Raw genomic sequence first — 27,962 nt, forward strand, 5'->3', positions numbered from 1 at the left:
TGATAAGCAATTGGCTCTAAATGTTCCATTTTATTTTGAGTAAGTTTTATGTTCTCGACATCTGCCAATGCCAATGGAAAGATGTGTCTTTAACAGGAGGTACTTTGGTCAGCCTTTGCAATGTAGATTTGAAAAGGTTATGTGTTGAAAAGGTTAATACTTCAATTTTTTAGAGTAAATCATGAGCAAGGTAGCTGCCAGGTATGGGAAAGAAACTTCCAGTGACTCGTGGTGATGAGTCATAAAACACCATTGTGTAACGTGTTTCTTGCTCCTTTGGTCTGACCTGTTCTGCTGGAAGTAGTGACATTTTTATTTGATTCTTGCCATGTTTTAGCATTTTTTACCATGTCCCTAGGGACAAATGGCAAGCTTAAAAATGGAAGGATGATGCTTTTCAGTGCAGATGTGCATTCACAGTTAGAGTTTAAACTTCTTTTGACGTTCTAAATAATTTTGTGGGATTTGGACACAACAGTGTCATTTGAGTAGCACATGTTTCTAAAAGGATCATGGTGTGTATCCATGACACTGTCCTTTTTTAGTACTCTGTTTCAACAAAGACAATCCACTTTGGCTACTTGAATATTGGATTTAATTCAGAATTTTTAATGTACATAAAAAAGTCTGTACAATTCTTTGTAGCATATCCTGAGTAAGTTTTCTGGTGTTTGAACAAACATACATTTCAGTGTAGCTTTTTTTATTTTGGTTTAATTCTTGCAGAGGAAATGATTTATGATGATGTTGAAAATGGTGATGATGGTGGAAACAGCTCACTGGAATACGGGTGGAGTTCAAGTGAGTTTGAAAGCTATGAAGAACAGAGTGATTCTGAGTGTAAAAATGGAATTCCCAGCTCCTTTTTGCGAGGCAACCACAAGAGACATGTATGTATCCTGCAGTGCTGCTCAGTCATTGAGGCTGTCCTGCTTTCTAACACTTCCCTTTCTCACCTGTATTTCTTTTTTCCTCAATTCAATTTCAAATGCCAACAGCATGTTTTTAAAGGAGGTATGAATTAATGTGGAAGAGACAGTACATAACAAAATGTAACAGGGAAAAAATGATATGAAAATATTAAACAGAAGCTTCTTACAAAAAAAATAAAATTCAAATTGGATAAAAATGAAATTAAAAATTACATTGTTTTTGCTTTTGGGCAGTTCCTTACCTTCTCTTCTTTTGCAGTTGCTGGATTAGTGTAAGTGGTAAATAAGTGTGGAAAATAATGTGAAAAATAAATAGGGACAAAGCCTGACAAGAATCGATAGTTTACAATCTTTAGGTGCTCAAAAGTCACAAAACTCTTTGTCAGTGTTCGCTAGCTTTCTGTCTTAGATCTGCGTCAGTTTGCTTGTTTGAAAGTGACTGAGCTTAAAAAACTTGTGAAAGTAAAAGATTTTTGTAATCAAAGAGAGTTCTACCTGGAGAACAGGTTAGGAGAGAAGAGAGATGGATGATTAAAATGATCCATCTGTGATGCTTCTCAGGTCTCGTGCCTTTGGCTCCATCTGTTCTGCAGGAGGCAGGAAGGCACAGGTGGCAAAGGTTCCTGTCCTCACTGCACCTCTCCCCTTGCACAGGGAGAGAGGCCCTGGGCCCTTCTCTTTGCCTTGGCTCCTCTTCTTCTGCCCTTGAGTACCCTCTTTGTGAGAGGCTTCCCAGTGTGTGCTGACTGGAGGCAGGCCCCCAAGAGCCACTTGGCAGCTGTGTGTTGTGAGCTGCCTCAGCACCCCGTGACTGGAATGTGCAGGGGTTGCAGACAGGGTATTATTTCATGGGACCCTTATTTTCATTTTGCAGGTTTAACTTGATGAGAATAAAAGCCTTGCTGTCTGTGTTTCCCTCCAGTACATGTATTCTGCTCTCCCCTCACCTCCATCCTTGCTGCACATCCTTTGGAAATCAGGGAGTGAGCAATTAACTGCAAGTTGAGCCCACCCAAATCTGCACTTTGTAAGCTGAGTGCTCATCACCTGTTTTTGTCTTGGTTTTGCTCTAACTAGAACGATCTTAAGCTGTTGCAGCTGTTTGTTTGGGAATTTTTTCTAACAAGACTGAAAAAATTATGGAGTTTGAATTTTTTGTTGTTTTAAATACCTTGGAAGAGACTAGGAAATTACTTTGCATGTGAGTGTGTAAGCCTTAACATGGCTGCTGACTTATTATTTTATTTTACTTTTTAATCTTCTGCTGTTATCCCTAGCTTCAGCTTTGACCATAGTCATAAGAATCTATTTACATATGTCAACAGAGCAAGGTTTAAAGCCATTGTTTGGGAACTCTACTTTAAAGTATACTTTGATCTGTCATGGAGAACTGTTGGCAGTGGTTGAATGTGGTTGAACCAGGATCAGGCAGAGAGTGTCTGAGCAAGAGACTGAGGAGTGATGAGAGAAGAGGGGTATGCCCTTGAGTACTGCCACGCAGATTGCTTTTTCAGGCCTGTGACAAAAGATTTTGGGGATTGCCTTTTGAGGATGGGTGTGAGGAGGTGAGGAACTCTTAAGCTGGTGGATGGAAAAGTCAGATAGGCTCCTGCACCTGATGATGAGTTGCTGGGATGATGCAGAAATTGGGAAATTAGGGAAGGGTTTTGGCAGAGAGTGAGGAAGGAAACTTTAGGATTGCCAAAAAACCAAAAAAAATCTTGCAACAAACAACCAAGAAAACAACAACAAAAAAACCCACCCAAAAACCAACCCCAGCCATCCCTGCATTGGTATTCAGCATGGGCAGACCCTACTCTTCTTTATGTACATTTTCTCTGTATCCATTCCTTGTACTAACTTTCACTTCTCCTCAGGTCCTGTGATGGATATCGCAGTATATTCCCAGCACATCACCTTCTGTAGCCTTTCAGAGCCTGTGAGGGACTTGCCCTATTTATAATTTTAGTGTTAGTTGAAAATTATGGCAACATTGGAGGTGGGATTTTAAATTTTAAGTGCTGGTATGACTTCCCTCAAAGTCACCTTTTCATTATAATTCTTATTATTCTATTAATTTACTATTTTATTTGAAGAAGGGAAGGTTTTTGTGCTGTTAAATATTTATTGTCTGTGAACTAGATACTATTCTTTGTTATACTGCTGTAATGCCAGAATCATGATGTTAGAGGTAATTGCATCCTGACCCAGCCTAGTGGAACTACGTGCTGGGCCTGTCGCTTTGTTTTCAACTCAGTAGGCCTTCTCTTTCCTGAGGCTGTGATCTCTTGCCAAATAACTCTGTTGATATCAAGCTGAGGGGTTTTCCACTGGACTTCTATTATAGGGCACACCAAATTTTTTCCTCTTTTTTTTTTTTTTCTTTCCTGGTTGCATGTTAACCTCTTTTATCTACCTTTGTCAAAATGTTTAACAAATGGTAATTTGTGTTCCAGAGCATTCCTTTCTCTGTGATAGTTTCCTTACCTTGCAAATGAATATATTCATGTACGAGATGGTTACACCCAAGTTCATACAATGAGACTCTGATGCATGTGGAAACCGCAAGAACATGAATCCTGTTAGTGTCTCCTTACCTGACTCACTGCCCTGTCAATTTCCGTATTCTCAGGTGCCAGCAATCTCCACAGGTTCCTCAGTCTCTGAGTTTTCTTCTGATTCATTGTTTTGAAGGATAGTCTGATTTTCTTCTGATTCATTGTTTTGAAGGATAGTCTGAAATATAGGCTGGGTTTTGTGCTCCAGTGAATAATGGTTATGGTTAAAGCTGATGTGTTGTTTCCATGTGGTTTTTAAGAGACAGGCACAATACAATTAATATGTATAACAGTTTAGTTATCTTAGTCTAAGTGGCTTTGCCCCTGTCTTTACAGAAAAGCACCTGGTGGAGCTCAGCAGTGCCCAGGAGCGATGGTCCCTTCCTCAGACTGGAGCTTCTCTCAGTGATAGTTTTCCCTCAGTGATAGTTTTCCCTTAGCTGTCTTTGTATCAGTAGATAGATGGAGCAATGTGCATGATTTGTGTGCTTTAGCATGAAGTTTTCACTATGGCTTTTTGAAAAGATTGTGTCTTTTTATGCACTGTAGCTTTCTCATGACCTAACGCGTTTAAAGGAGCATTATGAAAAAAAGATGAAAGATTTGATGTCAAACACTGTGGGAGCAGTAGAGATTCAGCAACTAAAGCAAAAACATGAGCTGAAGGTAGTGTAGCTGATTTTTGTAACTAGCTACATTTGAATAATTGCTTTTCCAACACAGACAATGTTGTCTTTTATTAGTAGCTTGAAAAAGTAGACAATAATGTGTATGAAATGAATTCTGAATGTGCTGAATTTTTATTGTGCAGTCTTAAGTTAAAGACTGCAATATTGCTATATTCTTAAAAATGCTTGGTCAAGGACCTTTTCTCATGCTTCCTTTTAATGTTAACAGTCTCAGAAAATGAGATAGGGCATTGTCTTTCCCTGATGACTGGTGCCCTTATCCCAGAGAGTGAGCCAGATGTACTATCCGAGTGTGTCTCTGAGACCTTGGCTCCATGGGGCTAGCCTAGCCCTAGCTCTGCAGCCACACAGGATCAAATTGGGAATCTCCCTGCTCTCCATTCTGAGTGGAACCAGTATGAAAAGACTGGGTTTTTGTAAAAAGCTTCAGTCTCAAACCCATAAATTGTCTGATTGCAGCAAGACAGCTTTGTTTGTGTTCTGACAGCAGTGGGGATTTTTTTGTTGTAGTGACATTTTGGGAGAAAAGTACAAAGCAGGGTATTTTAATAAACATTTTCCAGCAAAGCAAAATTTCTTTTTTTTTTTTTTTTTGTTCTATGAAATTTCATTTGACTGTAGTAGTGTACTGTAAGATTATGGAATCCTTATTAAATCAATGCATTTCTTCAATGAATGAAGTTATTAGTTGTAACCTTTTCCTTCATAACAGTGTTTGTTTAAGAATATGGTTAATATATAACTGAGTCTAGGGGATTATCTTTAGGTCAGAAATACTATGGAAGAGTTATTGGGACACTGAAAGATGGACAAGACCTCTGGCCATTAATGACCTGTGAGTAGTAGGTATTTGTTCTGTAAGATATCATTTGAGACTATTTAAAGTTTGTTTGAATGCAGAAGGATTCTTAAGCATTTCTTCTCTTTTAGACTTGCATACAATATTGCCATGAAGTAAGTCCTTGTCTCCATTTTTTATTTTATTCTGAAATACAGGAGCTTGGCTCTGAGCTTTCATGGTTCTCTCTACTCATTATGTATTCGTTTGACTATGGACAATATTGATAGCCTAAAAGTGTGCAGGCTCAAATGCTTTCCTATTATTCACTGAACATGTAGACTATATTTTTTATCTTGCAGATGCAAAAACTTATGAGAGCTGCTAGAGAAGGTACCAAAGATGGACTTGAAAAGACAAAAGCAGCTGTGAAGAAGGGTCGTTCCTTCATTCGGACAAAATCTTTCATTTCTCAAGGTATATGCTATTTACAGCGTTTCTCTTTGTTACATTCTCTAGTAATTTCTGAGAAAGAAGATGAATGGCCTAGTAAATTTTTGTAGTGGGAGCTGAAAACTAGATGCAAGAAATTAGATATATATATATCAAAAATATGTGGTATAATATTTAGTTCAGATGACAGTACGGTCAATGCATCTTGAGCAGTTTTTTCTGTTTGGGGCAAGGACCAGAGTGACCTAGAAACCTGAGGACCACAGAGAAGGGTCAACTTAAGAACAATAACAAAAAGTCCCACCAAGCAATGTGATCTAGGTACTGGTAGATGGGAGTATGGAAGTGATGTTAAGTTACTGTGGTGGTGTAACCCCAGCCAGCAGCCAAGCCCCGCACAGCCATTTGCTCACTCCCCTACCACCAGAACTGGGGAGACAATTAGAAGGGTAAGAGTGAGAACTTGTGGGTTGAGATAAAGACAGTGTAATAGTGAACATAAAAGCCATACACAAGCAAAGAAAGACAAGGAACTAGTTCACTGCTTCCCAAGGGCAGGCAGGTGCTTATCCATCTCCAGAAGAGAAGGGCCCCATTACACACAGTGGTTACTTGGAACACAAACGCCATCATTCTGAATGTCCCCTCCCCTTACTCCTCTTTCCTCCCACTTTATATATGGAGCAGGATGTCATATGGTCTGGAATATCCTTTTAGTCAATTTGGGTGACCTGTCTTGGCTGTGTCTCCTCCCAACCTGTCATGCACCCTCACCAGCATGGCAGTATGAAAAGCAGAAAAGGCCTTGGCTCTGTGTAAACCCTGTTCAGCAATAAAAAAAAAAACCTCTCTATATTACCAACCCTATGTCCAAATCCAAAATGTAGCTCCATACTAGCCACTGTGAAGAAAATTAATTCTACCCCCATCAAAATCAGCGCAGTTACTAAGTCTGTCCAGGTCTCTCCATAAAATTACTCTTGAATGTCAGGAGAATTGGCTGTTAAGACATGGATTTCAGTGGGGAAGTAGTTGACTATTTTAAAAAGTTCATGACTGGTAAGGAGTAATGCTTTCCATGCTTGAGTGAGTGAAAGTAGGGGGAAAGACTGTACTGCTTAATCGGTTTGATGATTTTTGATGAAAGCTGAATTTGGGTTGGGAAAATTGATATAAAATCAAAAAGCCACAGAAGTATTTGTGTTCCTTCTGTAGTTTAGGGCAAGTGACAGTCCTTTGTCATGAGCCATGGCAGCAGCTGTTCACAGGTAATTTTTTCAAGAGACGGGTGGTAAATTAATCTAGTTTCTTTTTTAGGATAAGGCTGAGAGATAGAGTATCTTTCTGCTCAAGTGTCTGCCCAACTAATTGAATGATAGTAACTTCAGAGCTTATAAAACTACAATTTTAGGAAGCTAAAACCACAAGGCTGGAACAAAATATTTTTATTGAGAGAGGTAACATAAAGTTACTGTATGGGCCAGGGCACATCTTACATCTCTGTCATAACCTCTGATTGCTTCTCAATTGACTTAATTCACAGCTTGAATATAGAAAGTTACACAAAAATGAGGTGATCAAAAATGTATCCCCAACTTCTTGCAGTTGACCAGATGAAAATGATCTGCAGGGCAGTGTTACAATTCCTTCCTGGCATTCCTTCTTAAGTTTCTAGAGACCAGGTTGCAGACCCAGTGTATCTGTGGATGGCTGAATCTCATAACCACTTTCCAAATCAGCAGGGAGCTAGTGAAAAATTTGTTAACTAAACTCACAAGTTTCTCCCAGCCATCAGATCTGCTTCCCTTATTTCTCTTTTTGGTCTAAGACAGTTTCTCCTGCGGTTCTTTCTTTATGTCTCCTTTTCTGTGTTCTGCTTGTTTGGCTGGCTATGTACTGCCACCTATCAGTGCACTTCGGTGGTGCTTTCTCAGTAAAAATTTTTACCCGCAGAGCAATGTGGAATCCCTCACTCCCTTCTAATGAAAACAGACATTTGGTTATTTTGGCTACTTTAGTTCAGCTATAGAAGCGGTTTGGAATTTTTTTGAGCGGGATTGTAATATGGGTGTTTTCAGTTTCTTCCTAGGGATCATTTATTTTAAAACTGCTGTCCCTGGGGCTGTAGTGCTTTAGACCAAGTTGTCATGTCCTGCCTTCTGGACAACCCCATTCTCCTGGCTGAGAGGGAGTAGCAGTCTACAAAAAGATGCTTAGGCTGTCTGCAGCTGTGGGATATTAGGATGCCTTTGAAAGGTGTTCTGTATTAGAGTACCTATTGGTGGTAGCATTTATGTTATTTCCCAGATGATACAGAAGTATTGGGAAATTTCTTTTGTTTGGTAAGTGAAAATTTATTATTTCTGCGCTCAGATGATAGAGTATTTTTTGGTTTTGTTTTGCTTTCTTCTTCTTTTAATCCACATGTAGAAGCTGACATTTGGTTATTTATTTGTAGATCATAGATCATCTTGTCTGGAAGAAGAAGAGCTAAATTTATTTATTGATGTGGACTGTATGCATACAGAAGCAATTATGACTCCTATGCCTGAAGGATTATCACAGCAGCAGGTAGTAAGCTTTGGGAAGTATGGTCTTCTATTTTTTCTCCCCTTCTGCTCTGCACCAATGGCTCTTAGGTGCCTTTGATCTTCAAATATATTGGCATTTTACTTAAGGAGACATCAAATCCAGAACTGAATAAGTATTTTTTTGAAAATTTGTGTGTGTTCATATAGTTGCATCAGTCCTGAATTCACCCAGAGGTGCAAAAAGGCTTGCATTATAAAATTATCTATAAGAACTATATTGTTTCACTACCTGAACACTTAAACAAAATGTGATGTTTTTGACTGAAAAAAGGAGATAATTAAAGCATTTTTATTGAACCAGAAAACATTGTTCCAGGTGATCTGGGGTTTTAATTTTAAATGTAGACAATATCCTGCATGCTCTTTGAATCCAAAGGTTTTTCTTGGTTTAAAAAAATCATCCCCACTAAAGTCAAGTACAGAAGAACTAATTTTGCTGTTTTCCACCTCAAACTGTATAGTCACTGCAAAAAATCACTTCAAAAAACACTGAAGTCAGCATCAGTTAAGAAATTTTGGCTGAAAATAAGTCCCTTGGTATAGGAGTCTCCCCCAGGTCAGGGTGACCCTGAAAGGTGGAAAAGTCTTTTCTCCAACCCACACTTCCAAAGAAAGACTCAATAGTCTTCAGCCGTCGGTCTCAAGGTTGTTTATTAAATGTTATCTAAAAGATTTTCTTCCTGAGCTGCCGAGGTCTGCTCAGCAGGTCAGCCAGAGGCACACTCCCCTCCCATGGGGCTGGTGCTATCTTTTATTCTAAAAACTACGTGTACTATATTTACAATTCTGTTCCAATAGCTATCACCTATGTTAGACAGTCAGCTTCTATTCTGAACCAATCTAAAAGTGCCAACATCACCCTGAACAAGGAGGTTAGGAAGGAGAAAGAAGGAGGACAGGGCACGCCCAAATCCCTCCATCTTAGAACTCCTGACCCCCATGTACAAAACTCAAACCTCCCTGTACAGAGTGCAAAACCCCCCTGTGCAGCACTCAAAAACTTTTCCCTTCACCTTGTGATTATTACTGTTGTGCTGTCTAAACTTTTGTGACTTGTAATTCTTCATGCAGAGTTGGTAATTTGCTCCATGGGCTAAGATCAAAACCCCATGTGTCCTTGGCTGCATGCCAGGGTCTCAGGGCCCCCTGCCAGTGGCTCGGGCCATCCAGGGCACCCAGAGGGGTGTCCTGGGTTCTGACACCTTGGGTTCATGTTACTGTATTGTATGACAACTAATAACTGTATGAGAGTTTTTAGCTTCTTGTGGTGTCAAGCCATGAGTTAGTTGGTCAGTACTTTAAGAAAATGAGCAAAAAACCAAACTAAAGGGAAATTGAGGAGAGGGCTGTATATTTTCGGGAATTTGTTTTGTTTTGTTTTACCTTTTACTTAGGTGAGGTTTACTTTTCTCTTGTGTTTAACACAGTGAAGTGCTAATCTTGTAACAAAGCAACTATCAAACTGTGTTCCATTACTGTAAGATTTTATTATCATGTGAGATTTCAGCATCAGTCTGAATGCTGTTTCCTTCTTTCCAAATAGGAATTTGAGTTTCACTTTGGTAGTTTTGTACAAATAAGTTTACCCTCTTTTGCAAAAAAAACCCAGAGTGCTTGTAGTTTGGAACAAACTAGTATTAGTTGTGTAAGTCATGACAAATAGGACTCATCTGCCCAGGAGGAGCTCTCTGAGTGAGCAGGAATGGAGTTAGGAAAGCCAAAGCTCAGCTGGAGCTAGTGAGGTGTGAGAGGCAGCAGTGAAGAGGTTCTGATATGTACATTGGCAACAAAAGGAGGCTGAGAAGAGCACAATACACTGCTTGGTGGGGCACGGACCTAGTGATAAAGGGTCAAAACTGTGCCACCTTTGCCTCGGGTTTTACTGGCGAGGCTTGTCCTTGGGACTCAGCCCATGAGCCCAGAGGCAGGTCTGCTGGGGTGAAGCCTAATCTGCAGCTGGGGGAGCTGAGGCCATTTGGACATACAGGTGTCTGTGGGACCAGATGGGATGGATATAAGGATGCTGTGGGTAAGACCTTTCTCAGTCATCTAAGATCACAGTGATCAGAAGACTGGGCAAAAGTGTCACACTCCTACCCACAAGAAGGAGAACTGAGTCTGGCCTCACCTCAGTCCCAACAAAAGTGATGGAGCACATGCTCTTGGGAGCTATGTCTGCGTTCAGTAAGACAGGAGGGTGAGTGGGGAAAAATCAGCATAGATGGACCAGAGTCTATTTGTGCATGACCAGCTTGAGCCTCTGTGAGGTGACTGAGGGGAGGGGTGATTGTGGTGACTTTATGGGCAGAGGGGAGCAAAGTGTGTCACTTACCTCTGCCTTAACAGGGCTTTCAGCTGTCTCCTGAAGTATTCCTGTGCCCCTTTAGGTGAGATGCTCTCTGTATGGGTGGACTAAAAGGTGGGTGGGAAACAGGCACTCAGTGAGTCCGTGGTACAAAGTGCAGCACGTGGTCAGCGTTAGTGCTGTCCCTCAGCAGCAGGCACAGGCCTCTGGCATTTAAAGCCTGTGTGAGTGAGTGATCTGGATGCCAGCTGCAGTGCACATCTGGAGGTGACGCCAAACTGGAGTGCAGCAGCTGTGTGGGGAGGTTGGCTGCTGGTCAGCAGGGCTCTGGTGGGCTGGGTGCACAGAAACACTGGAGCAGTTCGGAGGGGCCAGCATAGCCAGCTGTGGGAAGGGTTCACTGCCCTGGGCACCCCACGCCAGGGCCCCCATCCAGCCCAGGGTCCCCTTCCAGCCCAGCTGCCTTGTCACAGCAGAGCTGCTCTGTGGACCTGCTGGCTTCAAACAGCAGGTGGCATGATGGCTTCTGTTTAAATCCCAGTGCCCGCAAGTACGGAGGCTAGGGTTCATCTCAATTGCAATAACCTGAAGCCACTACTAAATATACTTTTTGTGTATTATAGAGCCTGAAATTTTTATTTCTACAGATGTTTATTCTTTTCAGAAGAATGAACTGTGACTAAAAGTACGATTAATATTCTTCACCAGAGCCACTGATCGTCTATACCAAATAAGACACTGCTAAATCCATTCTAAGCACAGATTAGACACAACTAATTTTACTGTGTATATCTTAAGCAAAGCCTCAGATAATTTTGAAGTCCTCTTTTGAAATTCTAGTACCTGAAAGAAAATTCTCACATAACCTGTATTTAATAATGCAAAATACAAGTATGGAAAATTTAAAGGCAGTGATGTTGGAGGAGGCAGAAGGCTGTGGGTTCTGGAGCAGAAAGAAGCAAGCCTGAGATTTGAGTTTCATGGTCGTTTAGGCTAGCTTAAAATAGCAAAATAAGCAGTTTTTCCTATTTTTGTATTTATTGAAAGTGGTTTGATCCTACCCTGTGCTGTCTTCTCCTCATAGTCCCCATTTGAAACTCTAGAGTGAGCTGGATTAGGAAATGGATTTGGGTGAAAACAAATCCTTATCACCAACAAGAAATCTAATTGATGGCAAGAAGCTTAAGTTCTAAACCAGACTGGTTCTCCGGTCCTTCCTGTCCTGCCACCTACACGTCTATACAAAGTGCATTTCAGATGAAGCAGAAGATGGAGAAGGAGGTGTAATAAATAGCCTGTAGTTTAGCATGAAATATGGTAGCTTTTCCTGAAGGTCTTACTACTCTGTCAATGCATATAAATATAGATAACATGGGGGTCTTCACTTATGCGTGGTAATGCCCAAAAGAGAAAGCTGACTTGGATACTTTCTCTCTTTTATGGCCTTAACTTTAAAAGACAATTAGTATTTGCTTGTTCGCCCTTCATGTTGCTCCTAATAAATTTATAAAACCTATTAAAAATAAAATTCAGGACTGATTTTTGAAAAATTGTTTCCTATTCTGTTTCCATTGTTTCCATTAATGCCTATATATATACATATAACGTGCATAGGATTATAGAATATCCTGATTTGGAAGATCACCAGGACCATTGAAGCTCAGCTGCTGGCCCTGCACAGGACAGCCCTAAAAATTGCACCAGGTGCCTGAGAGCATTATTAAATACCAAAGTCAAACCACAAGTTTCAGAAGTTAAACTTGGACTTACAACAGTCAGAAAAAAAATACAGCTATCGATACAATAATTGTTGTGTTCTTTGAAGTAAGTACTTTTAGAGTAATAGTAAATTCAATTAGTTTTGAAAAGGTACAGTATTATTTTATTGCAGTTCTAGTGTTGAAATTGCTTTGTATTTCTTTTGTTTTATTAATGTGAGAATTTTACCATAATAATTTCCAACTATAATGAATGTGTTACCTGATTAGAGCTTTAGACTAAACTTTGTTGTTTCAACAGGTTGTGAGAAGGTATATTTTGGGCTCTGTAGTTGATAGTGAGAAGAATTACGTGGATGCTCTCAAAAGGATCCTGGAGGTACCTTAGTATCTTTTGCATTTTAAAATTTTGAATATTTGAAAAAGAATCATTAAATATCATCAGAGAATCTTTCCTATGACTAACACAGGTTTTGCTACAGATGCTTCATGCCAAATGTTCAGTGATTTTGTGTGCGTGTACTGTTGTATAAGTTTGTTTTTCTGCTTGTAGAAGTCCACTTTTTTGATTGTTTAAATCAATTTGCTTTTTTTTTTTTCACAGCAATATGAGAAGCCCCTTTCCGATATGGAACCAAAATTACTGAGTGAAAGAAAACTTAAAATGGTCTTTTATCGAATTAAGGAAATTCTTCAGTGCCATTCAATGTTTCAGATTGCGCTGGCGAGTCGTGTATCTGAGTGGGACTCTGTTGAAATGATCGGTGATGTCTTTGTTGCTTCAGTAAGCAAATGTGTCAGAACAGATAATCTGTTTTTATTTAAGTCTTGTTTTTCCATCTCCATATCTTTCTAACTTAGCTGCTTTATTCCCATGTTCTCCAATGCCTGTGGCAACTGTCAGAGTATTCATGTACTATCCTGATAAGGAAACTGACACCAGCACATGTCTTCAGCTCGGTTGGCAGATGTGAAAAGATTGTGAGAAAAGTTTTCAGGCTTTGATTAACCTTTCAGACATCTAAGTAAACAGTTTATTTTTATGAGAAATTAGAGATTCACAAACCCATCGAAATTAAGGTGCGACTGAGGCTCATCTTGTAACAAATGGGTAGTCATACCTAGTAGTGTGCAAGTAGAAAGAAACCACAGTAGGTAATGTCCTGAATTCCTGAGTTTGAACTGAGATGGGGCACTGATAAAGAGTATTTGTAAAACCCTGTCCCATCATTAATGGAAGTCCATTCAGTAAAGGACAGAATTAGCTGCTGCTTTAAATTAGAGAAAACAAGAAATGGCCTTGGTTGATAGAAAGATGTTGTTCACCACGAAAGTGTGGCTTGAAGAGGCTGCCTGCCTTCTGGCTTGAATGCTTTGTTTTATTGCCACCCAGGTGCAGGAAATCACCACCTTTTCATGCCTGCTGTAAGAGAGCTGGGATCTGATCAGAATTTACCCAAAATTAAATAGTTACTGAAGATTTGTTGTTTAAAGCAAACCTGCCTTGTTGTGACTGAAGCAAGTTGGGTAGTCTTAATAAGACCAGCTCTGCAAAGGAGAGGGATGAAATTGCCAAGAAGGCAATGGATGGTGATCTTCCTGTACCCATGACTGTTTGCAGGCCACACAATCTGCTTCTTTAGTAAATCCTTAATAGCTGAAGTCAGGGTGTGAGGGCCCTGGGACTTGGCTGATTCACTTAATCTGGAAGACAGCTAGTGAGATGATCAAGGGATCTCAGCTGTCAATTTGAATCTCAGTGGATGCCCTTTGATTGCCCACAGTCCTTCTGCCCCAGTGTTCTAGCCAAGATGAAACAATTTCTGTAAATATATTTCATGTCATTCACAGCTGTTACATCTTTTTGTTTCCAGACTGTCTTCTGCAGAAAGATTATTTTGTGTATTACCAGTATTTCTGTATATGCAGCACTAGGCCAAGCAAAGCCTTTAGTTCTGAGTGAGTCCCTAACAGCCAGAGGTCTATATAGCTGTGTTGGCAGAGGTCTTTTGTACTTTTGGTTAAGATTTGTCTTCTTTTCTTTTCAGTTTTCTAAATCTATGGTATTGGATGCATACAGTGAATATGTAAACAACTTCAGTACAGCAGTTGGGATTCTCAAGAAATCTTGTGCCACCAAACCTGCCTTTTTAGACTTCTTAAAGGTTAGTTCATTCTTAAAATAGTGGTGCATATGCGATACGCATATGCAAATTTGACTGCTGATACTGTATATTGTCTCTCTGTTTTTATGGACTTAAGGTCTGTTTATAGATTTGGCACAAACAGACCCCAGAGGATGCCCTTCCAGAGAATGCCCTTTTTCAAATAGTAACGTGCTGTTAGATCTGGGATGTATTTTGAAGTGTACTGTAGTTTTATTGTTATTCAAATCAATTTATTGGTATTGCTTTGCTTTATTTGGCTAAACATTAGGATTCTTCCATATCAAGTGAGCTTCAAATAGTAGTTCATTGTATGAAGCCACTTTTTAATTTGAATTTTTTTAAAATTCTAATTTGTGTATTATGTTGTGAGAAGTAGTGCAGCTGGATTTCCATTCCACAGCAATTTTGCTGGATTTTGAAGATTGTGTTTCTGGCTTGGGGTTGAAATTGGTGATTTTTTTGCAGAATGCATACTGCCCTGTTGCATATGATGCTTGTCATGATACGTATGGAGAGCCTGGTACACGCAGTAGAAGTGCTGTGAATCCCTAGGGTTGACACCTTACAGATAGTACACAGAATCCATTGCAAGGCTTTTGGGTTGTCTGAGAGTCTAAAAGCTCAGCTCAGTGACATTGCTGAGAGTCTAAAAGCTCAGCTTGTCTCGTTCCCCAGGCGTCCTGGATTGAGTTGTGCCTCTCAGAGTTGGTCACCCTGACAGGGTGATCTGACACAGTCGTCCACTAAACAGTAACAACTGGGTGCCTAGTGCAACTCTTAGGTTGCCTAGAGAAGGGTAGAAGGGGTTTGCCTTCAGATCTTAAATTAACTAACTAAATTAACTAACAACTTTTTATTGTATGGACAACTCTGTACAGGATGATATTTTGGAAGCCTCAAGCATCTTGAAGATCAGACTGTCTAGTGAGCGTGTAGTCACAGGTTAAACATGTTCTACTGTTAAAAGCATATTTTTCCAATAGAGACATAATCCCCACCTCTCATCACTGCTTGTCAGGGCCACACTGGTTCTGCTTGCAGAAACACAGCCAAACTCTGGTGACAGATTGTGGCATTCAGGGCAGCCAGGACGAGTGAAGAGAGACGAGAAATCTTGACTCCATGTTTCAGAAGGCTGGTTTATTATATTATGATATATATTATATTAAAAATGCTGTATTGAAACTATCCTAAAAGAACAGAGAGAAAGGAATCATCAGAAGGCGAGACAGGAATAAAATTGAATGAATAACAAAGTCTTGTGACTGACCAGAGAGTCTGACCCCGCTGCATCCTTGATTGGTTATTAAGTGGAAACACTTAACATGGATCAATCAACAATGCACCTGTTGCATTCCACAGTAGCAGATAGTTATTGTTTGCATTTTGTTCCTGAGGCCCCTCAGGTTCTCAGGAGAAGAAAATCCTGACAAAAGGATTTTCATAAAATATCATGGCTACAACAGATGACACTTCTTTATCTTTCCTTTTTTATTTTTGACCACCAGCAATGAAGATCAAAATCTTCCCTACTGCTTTTTGGAAAAAATAGATGTTTGTATAGGTAACTATGGAAATAAGTTGTTCCAAAGCTGATAGTTGTAGCAATAAATAGCAATTTAAGCACAACACAAGTTTAACATTGTTTAGAATTGCTTTGTTTTTAATATTGAGTATTTCCTCTAGCCTTCCTTTTCCTGGCCATTCCTGGCTTTTTTGCACATGCAAAAGAAATTTGTCTGGTTTTGTATGCCATTCGCGGTAACTAAAATAATGGATTCTAACATTTTTATTTCCAAATATAAATCAATTTTTTTTTCTTTGTTTCTTCTAGTAAAGAGGATCAAAATCTCTCTCTGCATAGTACTGAGATTATGATGTTTTTCTTAGATTTCCTCTTAAAAAACATACATTGGTTTTTAGATTTATAGGTGCTGCATTGCTGGTGTGGCTTTGGCCCAGCTGTATTTATTTAAAGAGGATATTTCAGTTCCGTGGCAGGCCATCATTTTGATAGTGATGGGTTTTTCTAAAAGATATTTTTTAATTAAATTTTGATCGCAAATGGAATCCCTACTCTTCTTGTTATAATTAATGTAAGCAATATAGAAGAATTTTTTAGGAAATGTTTTCGTTTCGTTCTGTAACTGGTAGAAATGTGCTCATGGTAGTAAATGTGTCTTTCTTGCATTGCAGCAGTGTCAGGAGTCAAGCCCTGATCGCATTACACTGTATGGTTTAATGATGAAACCTATCCAACGTTTTCCACAGTTCATTCTGCTATTGCAGGTAAATAACGTTTACTGAAGGGAGCTCAGAGGATCGTGTTGCAGTGGAAGTGACCACTAGATCATGGGGAAATGAAGAGCAATTTCAGTTCTTTAAACATGCTGATCTCATAGTCTGATTGCAGGGATGGGCAGTAAGGGCACTGGAGGAAAGCCTTAGTAAACTAGGTTTCCTATAGATTACTTGCTAAGTAAAATATAGCTTATAAATCGTTTTCTAGTAAAGGTATAGTTCAAATATGCTGCTTGTTTATATCTGTTTGTTAGCTAGTAACACTTTAAAACATGACTAGAAACTTAGTGGCATTAATTTCCATTGAAGAAAAAAACAAGAGGATTAAATTCATACCTTGGATAGTTTAGAATATATGTGAGATATACAGAACAACAGTCCACTCTCTTAACTACTACAGGACCTGCTAGAGTATCTTACAGCTTCCTTCTGACCTGCAGTGTCCTGTTTCTTTTCCCATGGAAACTGTGGATTTGACAGGAATCTTTGGGTCTCATGTCAACAGGCAGTCAAGCTGCAGGAAGAGCACAAATCCCCAGTGTAGACCTGCTTTTTTGCTCTGTTTTTACCTCCGTCCAGACCACAGCAGACCTACCCCAGTAAGCACCGCATGTTAGCTGTGTTTGCAGGTGCCAAGAGGAGGGCAGGCTTTGGGCTGCAGGTCTGGGAATTACTGGGCGTAAAGGAGCAGAGGTAGTCATGGGGGAAGCATGAGAATTGGGAGCCATGGTGAGAGTTTTTGAAATAGCAGGAACGATAAAGTTTATTGTGGCAGGAAGATTTTTAAGTGCTCTGGGAATAGAGACAAAGTATAATTCAAACTGTTCCTACTATATGCATGCAAAAGAGAAAGACTTGGAGGAGCTGTTGTGACCTTAATGAAGTAATGTCTCCTACTTTAGGAGGAGTACACTGTCCATGTTTTAATGAGGAATAATAAGAGTAATAAAGATAATACAATATTATTATGACACTAAATATCAGCAAAGTTTCATTTTAATTCATTGTTTAGTGACACATACATATTACAATGTATTACTGATTGCCAGATTGTTTAATACTGTCTCCCTTCTCTGTAATTTTGTTCTTTAAATAAGAATGTACGTGATCCCATTCAGTATATTTTTTAAGAACTACTATGATATTTGGGAAGTTAAGCAATGTGCTGTCCGAATATTCATTAGGTGTTTCTTGGTCTTACTCTTTAGTAGTACTCAAGAATGTAGTTGTAACTGTACATTCTGTAATCTTTGAAACCTGACTTTGAAAATAAATCTGATGAGTTTTTTTTGTTTGTTTTATAATTACCCCCCAGGATATGTTGAAGAACACTAATAAAGGACATCCTGACAGATTACCTCTACAGATGGCTCTTACAGAGCTCGAGACACTGGCAGAGAAGTTAAATGAAAGGAAAAGGGATGCAGACCAGCGCTGTGAAATAAAACAAATAGCAAAAGCAATGAATGAACGTTACCTGAACAAGGCAAGTATAGTAGGAAAGTATAATGGAAATGGAGGAGTCTTTTTCTGGGCCTTGAGTGGTATCTACAACAGACACCCAAGAGACAGCTATGGTTTTTTTGTAGAGATCAACCACATGGAGTCATTCTAGTGGTAGATGTGAGACGTGACCTGCCTATGGGACTGAACAGGCTCACCACTGTGTGCTGGAATAGGCAACACACTGAACTTGCCTCAGCAGTATTGGTATTCTGTGGCAGTGGAGGAAATAATAATATATAGTAAAATCTCATGTACGTGTTCTACATGGAAAAATTCAACTTTTAATTTATCCTAGAAGTGAGGAATTACTCTTGTGTAAAGAAAGGGACCATGTCCTTATATAGCAATGCTTCCAACTAGGAGTCATTTCAGGATGTGCTATTGAATGGGTCCAACATCTTCCTTGTTTTAGGGAAAATCTCCATCTATTTATCTATTTCATTCATATATTTGCATCATACAATAGAAATGTCTGAAAAGAACTCTAGAAGACATTCAGTAAGAAGGAATGAACAATCTTTTTTAATTGAGTTCATTAGTAGCTATCTATACTGTGGATATATATATATATATATGTTTGTTTTATTTGTATTATAAACGATTCCTTCTTTCCCATGAATTGAGGCATAAGTGCCTCAATTACTGCTTTTGTGAAGTTTCAGGTTATTATCCTATAGACTCCTTCTGAGGTAAAGTAGTGGGGATGTGCTGAAGGAATGGGGTTGGTTTTGGAGATACAAAAAAGCACGTCTTTTAGGAAAGCAATAGTCAATCAGAAAATGCTTTTTTAAAGCTATTTACTGGGAATGGAATACTGAATTTATTTTCATACTGGAGCAGTATTTTCATTCTAAATGGGTTAGAAGATGGATTCAGACATTTTACTTTCTTTTCTAGTTGTCATAATCCTGCTTCTTGAAGCAGCTATTAATCTGCAAATAGTTCCAAGACACAGAATGTGCTTTTGAAGAGATGGCCCAGGTTACCTTTTGTCAGTTGATATTGATTGCAAGATTTTGTGTGTTGTGCAGTGAGGGATTCATTGATATAAACATGGGTTGTCACTCCAAATCTCACAGAGTCCCGCAGGTCTTGTGTGTTAATATCACAGAATCAGCTGAGTTGGAAGGGACCCACATGGATCATGGAGTTCAGCTCCTGTCTCTGCACAAGACCAGCCCTGAGAGTCACACCAAGTGCCTGAGAATATTGTCCAAATGCTTCTTGAACTATGTCAGGCTTGGGGCTTTGACCATGTCCCTGAGGAGCCTGTTCCAGTGCCAAACACCCTCTGGGTGAAGAACCCTCCCCTCATGAGGAAGCTGTAACTGCATTGAGGTCTCCCCTCAGTCTCATCTTCTCCACACTGAACAGACCAAGTGACCTCAGTTACTCCTCATACAGCTTCCACTCAAAAACATTCACCATCCTTGAGGCCATCCTTTGGGCACTTTCTAACAGCTTAATATCTTTCTTACATTGTGGCAGCCAAAACTGCACACAATATTCATGTGAGGCCAGTGCAGAACAGAGTGGACAATCCCTCGCTTGCCTGGGTGGTAATTCTAGGCCTGATGTACCCCAGGACATGGTTGGTCCTCCTGAGCCTGTATATTTGCATATACAGTTTTGGAACAATGCCAGCTGGGGTGAAATAGGTGGTGAAGGAGGGGGATGAATAGAAAATTAGTGAGTTATGGACCATTTTATTCTGTTGGACCCTATGGAGATATGTTAGATATGTAAGGGATTGGTTCATGCTTGCACACAGTGGCTGATCCTCAGCCCTTGAAGGCAACTGTCAGGAGCAATTTACATGCCAAGAATCTCTTGGACATGTCATCTTTTCCACAGTATGTGACACCCTGCCAGCTGCACTCCTCAGCTGTGTGAGCCCAGGGGGACAGAACAGGCTGAGCACACTTCCTCCTCACACTCTGGCCTCCCATTCTGGGCAGCTGGAATCATGTGTAGGTCTTCAGTGGACTATGAAAGAAGAGACTAAGGAAGGAAATCACAAAACTGGTGGAACTGTTTATTTTGCCAAGAAACCTTTTTCAGTGTGGAAGATTCCCAGAGCAACCATGGTCTGCATTAAGATGCAAAGCCCTTTAAGTCCACATGGATGACAGCAGAAGTTACTGTTTCTCTAAATCAAAAGCAGATTAATAAAGAGACCTAATTCCCTTAGTAAATCCACCTGCAATCACCTGTGCCAGGATGGCAAATGATAACCCATTGTTTTTGCTCTTTTTGTGCTGGATGTTGAATGTACTGAGTGTAATATACAATGCTGATTGTTTTCAAAATCCAGCTACTCAGCAGCGGAAACAGATACCTCATACGGACTGATGATATGGTTGAGACAGTTTATAATGACAAAGGAGAAATTATCAAAACCAAAGAACGGCGACTTTTCATGTTAAATGATGTGCTGATGTGTGCAACAGTGAATATTCGGTAAGATTTAACTTATATTTTTCAGATGATCGTTTGAACTTCAGGTGGAAAAAAATGACACTTATTGTATTGCTTTTGTGCTGTTGTATTTACTGTGGCAAATGGTTTCTAGGAGTAGTTGTAATAAAGGGATAACTAGCTTTGTTATAGTCCTCCAAATTGCTGACTGATATTTGGAAGTTCTAGAGTAAATTTGTAAGAAAATTATATCAGTTGGAGATTATAGCTAGAAATTCTCTGTAGTGTCTTGTTATTGCTATGTGTTAGTGCTCAGTGGAATACAGGCATGCCCCAAGGTAAGACTTTTTTCTCTTCTTCCTTAAATTCAGACTGTAACACATACAGATTTGTAACTTGACACAATTTGTAAAGTAAATACCACCCTCTGCAAAGCAAACAACCTCCAACAAACAAACAAAACAAAACAAAATCCATAGTGGTAATGCAGGTTGCCAGAAAAAAACCTGGAACTTGCTAACAAAGTTCCAGATGGGGAAGGGTTATTATCTCTGGGACCAAACATTGAAAGATTAAAGGTGAAATGCTTTGGAAAAAGCATTTTTTCATATTTCCTTCTGTGCTTTTGTTGGCTGTAATTATTACTGTTACTAAATGTGTGTGTATGCCAAGATTGTGTTCACATTCATATGTTGCTTGGATCATAAATTGTTTTATGTAATGGTACATTCTGACAAAGAAAATGTGGATTGTTAAAATCTTCCAAGAACAGCTTTTCTTAAGCATAATATGAGTTGATATCTTAATGCATTACTGAAGTGTGAATCCTGTACATATATTTCTAAGTGTGTGATTGCTTGGTCTCATGTCCATGTGAGTGAGAAGTGCCATGTAATAACTACACTTCAGAAAATTAAGAAGCTCATGTCAATTATCCTGTGGTCCTTGCCTTTACAAATTCTTTACTTTCTTAGTAACACTTGAGTATTGTTTTTAACTATTCATGTTTTATCTTCTTTCATACCAGTAAAGTCTTGGATTTTCTGTATTTGTACTTGAAGCAGCAAAGTGCAGTCTGTTTTTGTTTTCCATGTTAAAAGTTCATGATCATGCCAGTTCTCTGACCCTCTGAGGGTTATGTCCTCTGTAAAAGTTTGTATCTTTTGCAAACCATTGAAAATTCCTCTGTAACTAGTGGACCCTAGGCACCTGGGACGTTTGAGTGTTTCTGGTTTGCAAAAGATAGATATTTTTACAGGTGATACAACCCTCAGGTCTTTCTTTGCACACAGTGCAGATGACCAGCAGGAGCTGCTGGCCTGATTCTAAAGTAACAGCAGTTGGATGGGGTGGATGCTGTCCCTAGTGACTGAACAACTGTGTCCTGCCTAGGTTTTTTTTGTTACTTCTGAGCTAGGTCAAGAATTTATAAATATTTGCTGAAGTTGTGGCAGTTGCATTCTTTGTTCATACTTGCTTCCTCATTGAAACAAAAGTCTGTGTTGCAGATAGGTAGCTGACTAGCTGAATTTCAGCATTTAGTTACTGTTCTCAGTAAATGCATTCTGCTGATTTCTCTCAAGTGGTTGACTTCTGGATTTCAGACAGTCATTCTGTGAAGTAAACCTTTTTTGTTCATTTAATATCTCTTTTGTTCTTTATAATAAATGTTTGATACATGTTCTTGAATGGCAACAAGGGAATGAAGGAAACAAAGTAAAATTACTATTGATGTAATTTCTATTCCTAATGAGCTTCCTCAGTGTGCTCTTTCCTCTGAAATGCCTGTTGTGATACATACTTCTTAAGCAGCAGCTCAGGCAGGATTACATTTGGAAGCTGCAGCAGTTGCAGAGGTCTGCTATACAGAACAGTCTGGGCTGTGGGGCTTGGCAGAAATGGGCTTGGCTTGTCAGCCCTTCAGTTGTCCTTCCTGTTGCCAGCAGTCATTCAAAGGTTCCATCATCCCTACTTCCCTAAACATAGCAGTTAGGGCCCAAAAAGAAGTGTTTCCAAAAAAATCAGGAAAATGTGGAGCCAAAGTATAATCCCAAGCACTTGTATTAGAATTTCATAATGCACTTTGATCTTAAAAAATGGTCATTTATGTTTTGCCATAGAAATGTAAGGACTGTTGTTGGCAGTCTTGTGGTGCTTGCAGATGAGATTAGCTGCACCTTCATGGCTGCTGTTTGCATGCTGGGAAAGGTCAGTCACAAAAGTCAGCCTGATGCGTGTATTTCTTTCAAGTTGTGCACTGTACTCAAGTTGATAAACAGCAAATGTTAGAAGCTAAAATAATAAATACCATACCCTGAAACACAGTTGCTTGTCACAGCAATAATTTGTGCATCTTCCAGCTCTTCCTGTGAAAGCAGTGGCACCGTGACAACTGGCCAGAGGTATTTATTGAAGTGGAGCGTACCTCTGGGACAAGTGGATGTCATAGAGTATGGCAGCAGTGAAGGCCAAGGAGACAACTGCAGGTTCCCACCCCAGCTCCCTGCTGAAAATGTCATCATTAACTCTAAGCCAAGTAAGTGACAGGTGTTACTGACTTTTGCAGACTGCTTTGTTAAAATCCATATTTGAAATTCAATGGGCTACTGAAAACAAAGGAAAGCATTTTGTCTGTGAAGATTTCTGTAACATGAAGAGTAGTAAAGCCTCTTTCTCTGGAAACTGAGAATGCATAAAGTGACAGCCAGGCTCCTGCCTTGCAACATGAATTACTTGTACGTGTTGTAGTTTAGAATTTTATGCATGAATGAGTAAAGATTTGTAAAGCATGAGAGCATGCCAACTTGCAAAAATGTGGGTTTGATGTGGTGCACCAGTGGTCTCGTGGTCGCTGGTTCTGCCTTTGTTCTTTATCTCATAGCAAAGAAGTTTCTCTCAATAAAGATGACCAAGCCACCCTGTTGCTGTGATTAAGAGTCTGGACACAAGTGGTTACTGCAGGGTAGACTTCACTCACTTCTCTCAAGCCCATGATACCATGCCCTTCAAACCTGTGCTTCAGAAAAAAATACTTAATGAATGTTTTTGAAACGATATGTTAGTAGGTAATTTCCTCCTAGCCTCTCTCCAAAAATGACCTCAAGCTCTGAAGTTTACAAATTCTTCTGTGCTAGTTAATCCCCCCTACAAGTCTGCCAACTGCCTCCAAGAAAAATACAAATTTTAAGGCTTTACTTGTTAGCTAGATTTTCATACATATGGAATTATTTTTATATCCTGTTTATTACCTAAATATTGTAATATTAAATGCATTTGATATCTCTAGACTGTAATTTGATTCCTATTCATGGATTATAATTCACATGGATTCAGTGCTAGTAGCTCTAGGCATTGTTTCACACTACATTTATTTAATATTGCACCCATGGCTTAATGAATTTTCCCACAGTTGTGCTATAAGCAGGCATAAATGCTACAGCATCAGTGTAGCATTTACTACCCCCTGTATTCTCCAGGATAGTTCTTGTCAGGTCTTCTTGCTCCTCCCTTTGCAAATAGCTACAGAAACTTTTATGGGCACTTGTGTTTTTATTTCAAGTGTGACTCAATTCTTGAAACTCCTTTTAAGCAATAATGGACTACTTAGAGAATGAGATTAAAGCATTTATCTTATAATTTACCAGCTGCTGTATGCATAACCCTGAGAGGACTATATAAAGAAGTCTGTTACTTAGAATTGGGAGTCCCTTTTGTAGGTGAGTGTGGGAGGAACAGATTGTTGAGTATTCCTACTATGATTTTGTGCAGTTTCACAGCTGGTAAGACCAAATCCTTGCATGTCAGCATGGTCATGTGGGGAAGAAAAGAATGAGGGGAGAAACAAAAACCTTTGACCAAACATTAGATGTGTGAAATGTAGAACTTACTTGAAACTCCTGGCTCTTGAGGTTTTTCAGCTTCACCATGTTTGGTGACAAAATCAGACAAAAAAAGAAATTACTTTGTACATCATTTGTAAATCAACCTTCAGGCTAAATGGTACTCTCTAGGTAAAATGTGAGCTGAATTAATTTTTTTTTTCTTGGTAAGCTCTGTTATATTAATTCAGTCTTCTAATAAAAAGGATGAAAAGAAATAAAAGAGATTTGAAGGTCACTGGGTATACTGAAAAAATCCTCCCTCTGGTTTAATCAAATTTTGCTGCCAAATGATCCAACTAAATTGAATATAAACAATCATGAAAGAGGAACATCATAGCCTTGTTTTTGCACATACTACTGTGTTTGCACTAGCTGTTACTCTGAATGCAGAGTTGTTTGAACTGGCCTTTATAGACAAGTTTGAATACACACCTAATTGTGTTAGTTATTCTGTAGAGTTGTCTTCCTAGTTCCAGTTTAAGTTGGCTGCTAAAGGTTACAGAAGTTCAGAAAGTACAGCCTTCCTGCAGAGGGACAGACTGGTAAGACTGTGTACTGGTTCAGCGTTGCTTCTTATTTGCACCCACCAAGTTGCTGCATTTTATAGTTGATGATGACATGATCTTTAATATGGTAGTATCACATCATTGATAAGTCTACTTGGTGTTTACTACAAGTTGCAAAGTGGTAACAGAGAAATCCTATCTACTCTGCTTGAAATTTCATATCTTTGCAGTCATCATAAAATTATGTCTCCCTCTGTTTTCAAAGTATACAGTGAAATCTCAGTGGCCTCATAATATGTGGTTTAAGTAAAATATAGTGATCAGGAACAGTTTGGGATGCTACGGGCAAAATCCTGAGACATAAAACCATTTCTCAGACCTGATTTTCAGCTTATATATCCAGTTTGTGAGTACTGAAAAGATACAGAATAATGGTGATTCTGTGTAAGTAGTGCATTAAGTAGTACAGGGATTACCTCTTGCATTTCTGGAAGACTGAGAATAGTTGGTTTGTGTCTGCCACATGCCAGGTTGAGTACTTGACTCCTGCAAGGTTGGTATTCTGATATTGCTGCTGTGATTAGCAAGGATTCATTATGGATTCAGGTTGGGTTCTTGCGAGGATTACTGGTTATTGGTTACATTTCCTTCATCATGGCACTTTTTTTTCTCCACAAAAATCTTTTCTGAGAGGAGGTAGCTATCACAATTGTATCTTGCTCTTTATTATTGACTAAGTGCAATTGGTGCTTCCAGTCTTCTATGATGTTGCAAGAAAAGGCAGTATAGTCTAAAGATGCAAACTTTACTTTGGGTGCTGAATTAATAGCTAAATTTTAATTAATCTTGTACAGCCTGTAATATGCAACTGAAAGGTTGAAAGATTTTATGAATATGTATAAATCAAAGGCATGCTTCAGCACTGTTCTAAGATGAAAAGCAAGAGCTGGGTGAACTTGGTTTTCACTTGGCAAAATCATCAACAGGCAGTTTTCTACCACACTGAGCTCTGTTCAGCAGTCTTTTGCCTCTGGATTCTATAGAAGAACATGTTTAGGGGCTGTTTTTTGGTTTTAAGCCATTTGTATTTTGGTAGGAAAAACTGTGTGGCCTGAGGGTATATGGGGCAAAGCAGGAAAATTTTACTTGAATGTATTCTGCTAAAGTGCCCTGTCCTTGATGTGCTCTTGCCTTATTCCTGTTGTTCTCCCCTAGCACCGACAGTAGACTAAATTCTCATAGTTATGAACATGAAGAGGGATTGAAGTCTTAGCTGTTTGGCAGGGTCCTTTATTTGTACGATTCTAATATTTTTTCTTAGTGGAGTGCAATTACGACTTGTGCTTGCTTCCTGCAATCATAACCAATAAACATTTCACAATGTTGGTCTTCAGGAAAAAACACATTTCTTTCAGCAAATTAGTCAAAGTCCTGTTTCATGTATTAGAGTTAGTCTTGCTTGAATGTCTGTATGGCTCTCTGGCGTTCCAGATGGACAGTTTTTATGGAGGTAGTTATTTAATTATGTCTGCCAAAAAGTGTGATGTATTAATTTTCCCCATAGAACCATTGACAGAAAGATGTGAGATAAAAGAGTTTTTCCCCCTAGTAAATCTGTGTATTGTTTCTTGTAGGCTGTTGCTGTTCTCTTCACCCCAGTTAGTCCATGTGCAGAAGCACAGTCACTGTCATAGTATAGAAAAGTTGAATTATTATAGGAACAGGAGAATGTTTTCAGTGGGAGCAGAAATTTGTATATTCTTGGTTTTGATTTACTTGCATAGGTAAGAAATTCATCTCCCTCACCTGGCCAGTGATGCTGTACCTGGTGCCTCTCAGGACACGGTTGGCCCTCCTGGCTGCCAGAGCACTGCTCACCCATATTCAACTTGCCACTGACAAGGATCCCCAGATTTCTTTCTATGTGGCTGCTCTCCAGTGTCTGTGCTCAGTCTGTTCATACATCCAGGGATGCCCTGTCCCATGTGCAGAATCCAGCACTTGCCCTTGCTGAACTTTCTACTCTTGGTGACTGCCCAGCCTTGTAATTTGTCAGGGTTTCTCTGCAGGGTCTCTCTGCCTTCCAGGGATTTGTCAGCTCCTCCCAATTTAGTGTCATTGGTAAAGTTCTTATTATTCCTTGGAGTCGTTTATGAAGACATTGAAGAGAACTGAGCCTAAAATAAAGTCCTGGGAAACCCCAGTAGTGACAGGTCACCAGTCTGGTGCTTCCACCCCATTCACTATAAATAACTCTTTGTGTCTGACCCATGAGCCAGTTTCTCACCCATCACATGATGTGTTTATCCAGTTGTGTGCTGGACATTTTGAGGCCTGTGAGAAGCCTCAGATCAATAGCTTTACTGAAATCCACAGTTCACATCAACTGGCTTCCCCTGTTCAACTATTTGGGTTACTTTATCATAAAAGGAAAATAAGTTTCTTAAACAGAACTTCAACTTCATGAACTTGTTCTGGCTGGGACCAGTGACTGTGTTGTCTTTCCGGTGTTTTTCACTAGCTCCAGAATAACCCTTGTAACTTTACCAGGCACTGAAGTGAGACTGATAGGTATGTAGTTAGCACAGTCATCCTTCTTGCCTTGGGACAATGTTTGCCAGGTTCCAGTTGACCTCTTCAGATTCCAGTTGGGTTGATTAAGTGGAAAGAGGGCATCAAGAAAGTTCAACCCTACCTATTTTTTTTACGATAAAAAAAGGATGGATGAAAGCACAGTGAATACAACTTGTTTTTAATGTCTTTGATATGAAATACAATAAATACTTAACAAAAACATAAATAGTATAGTCAAAGGGCAAATTTGTAACTTCTTACCAAAATACTCAGTATTATCGCTCTAGAAGAATCAGAAGATAACCTTTCCCTCAACCTTTCCCTCTATTCATCCATGTGTACATAAAATCACTGTGAATATGTGTATTTCACTGCCTTTTAATTGGGAATATACGAATGGAAGTCAAATATACTGGCCAGAGTTTCATTTTCTCAGACTTTTGGCACATGTTATGAGTTTGCAGCACTTCATGCAAACTGTTGATGGGTTGTGGATTGTGGTTTGTACTGAGGCAAATGCTGCTTTGGTGCTGCAGCAACAGCAGTCACCTCCAGTTGCCTGTTCTTCGGTCCCCAAGAATGAA

General features: G+C 39.4%; 1 protein-coding gene across 5 annotated transcripts in view; it reads left to right on the plus strand.

Annotated features, from left to right (window-relative positions):
- Positions 1 to 27,962, plus strand: part of ARHGEF10 (Rho guanine nucleotide exchange factor 10) — a 111,849-nt gene that overhangs the window by 37,070 nt on the left and 46,817 nt on the right. For 3 of the 5 annotated variants that reach the window (XM_038130780.1, XM_038130779.1, XM_038130778.1), the window contains exons 8-18: positions 727 to 890; positions 4,040 to 4,156; positions 5,320 to 5,434; positions 7,869 to 7,981; positions 12,326 to 12,403; positions 12,629 to 12,808; positions 14,073 to 14,189; positions 16,389 to 16,481; positions 17,809 to 17,979; positions 20,314 to 20,459; positions 22,778 to 22,953. In XM_038130780.1, coding sequence (XP_037986708.1) covers positions 727 to 890; positions 4,040 to 4,156; positions 5,320 to 5,434; positions 7,869 to 7,981; positions 12,326 to 12,403; positions 12,629 to 12,808; positions 14,073 to 14,189; positions 16,389 to 16,481; positions 17,809 to 17,979; positions 20,314 to 20,459; positions 22,778 to 22,953 — 1,470 coding nt within the window. The remainder of the gene's footprint in view (positions 1 to 726; positions 891 to 4,039; positions 4,157 to 5,319; positions 5,435 to 7,868; positions 7,982 to 12,325; positions 12,404 to 12,628; positions 12,809 to 14,072; positions 14,190 to 16,388; positions 16,482 to 17,808; positions 17,980 to 20,313; positions 20,460 to 22,777; positions 22,954 to 27,962) is intronic. The other 2 variants (XM_038130781.1, XM_038130782.1) reach the window with 2 other exon arrangements.

Source organism: Motacilla alba, chromosome 3, assembly GCF_015832195.1.
Source record: "Motacilla alba alba isolate MOTALB_02 chromosome 3, Motacilla_alba_V1.0_pri, whole genome shotgun sequence".
Classification (NCBI taxonomy): domain Eukaryota; kingdom Metazoa; phylum Chordata; class Aves; order Passeriformes; family Motacillidae; genus Motacilla; species Motacilla alba.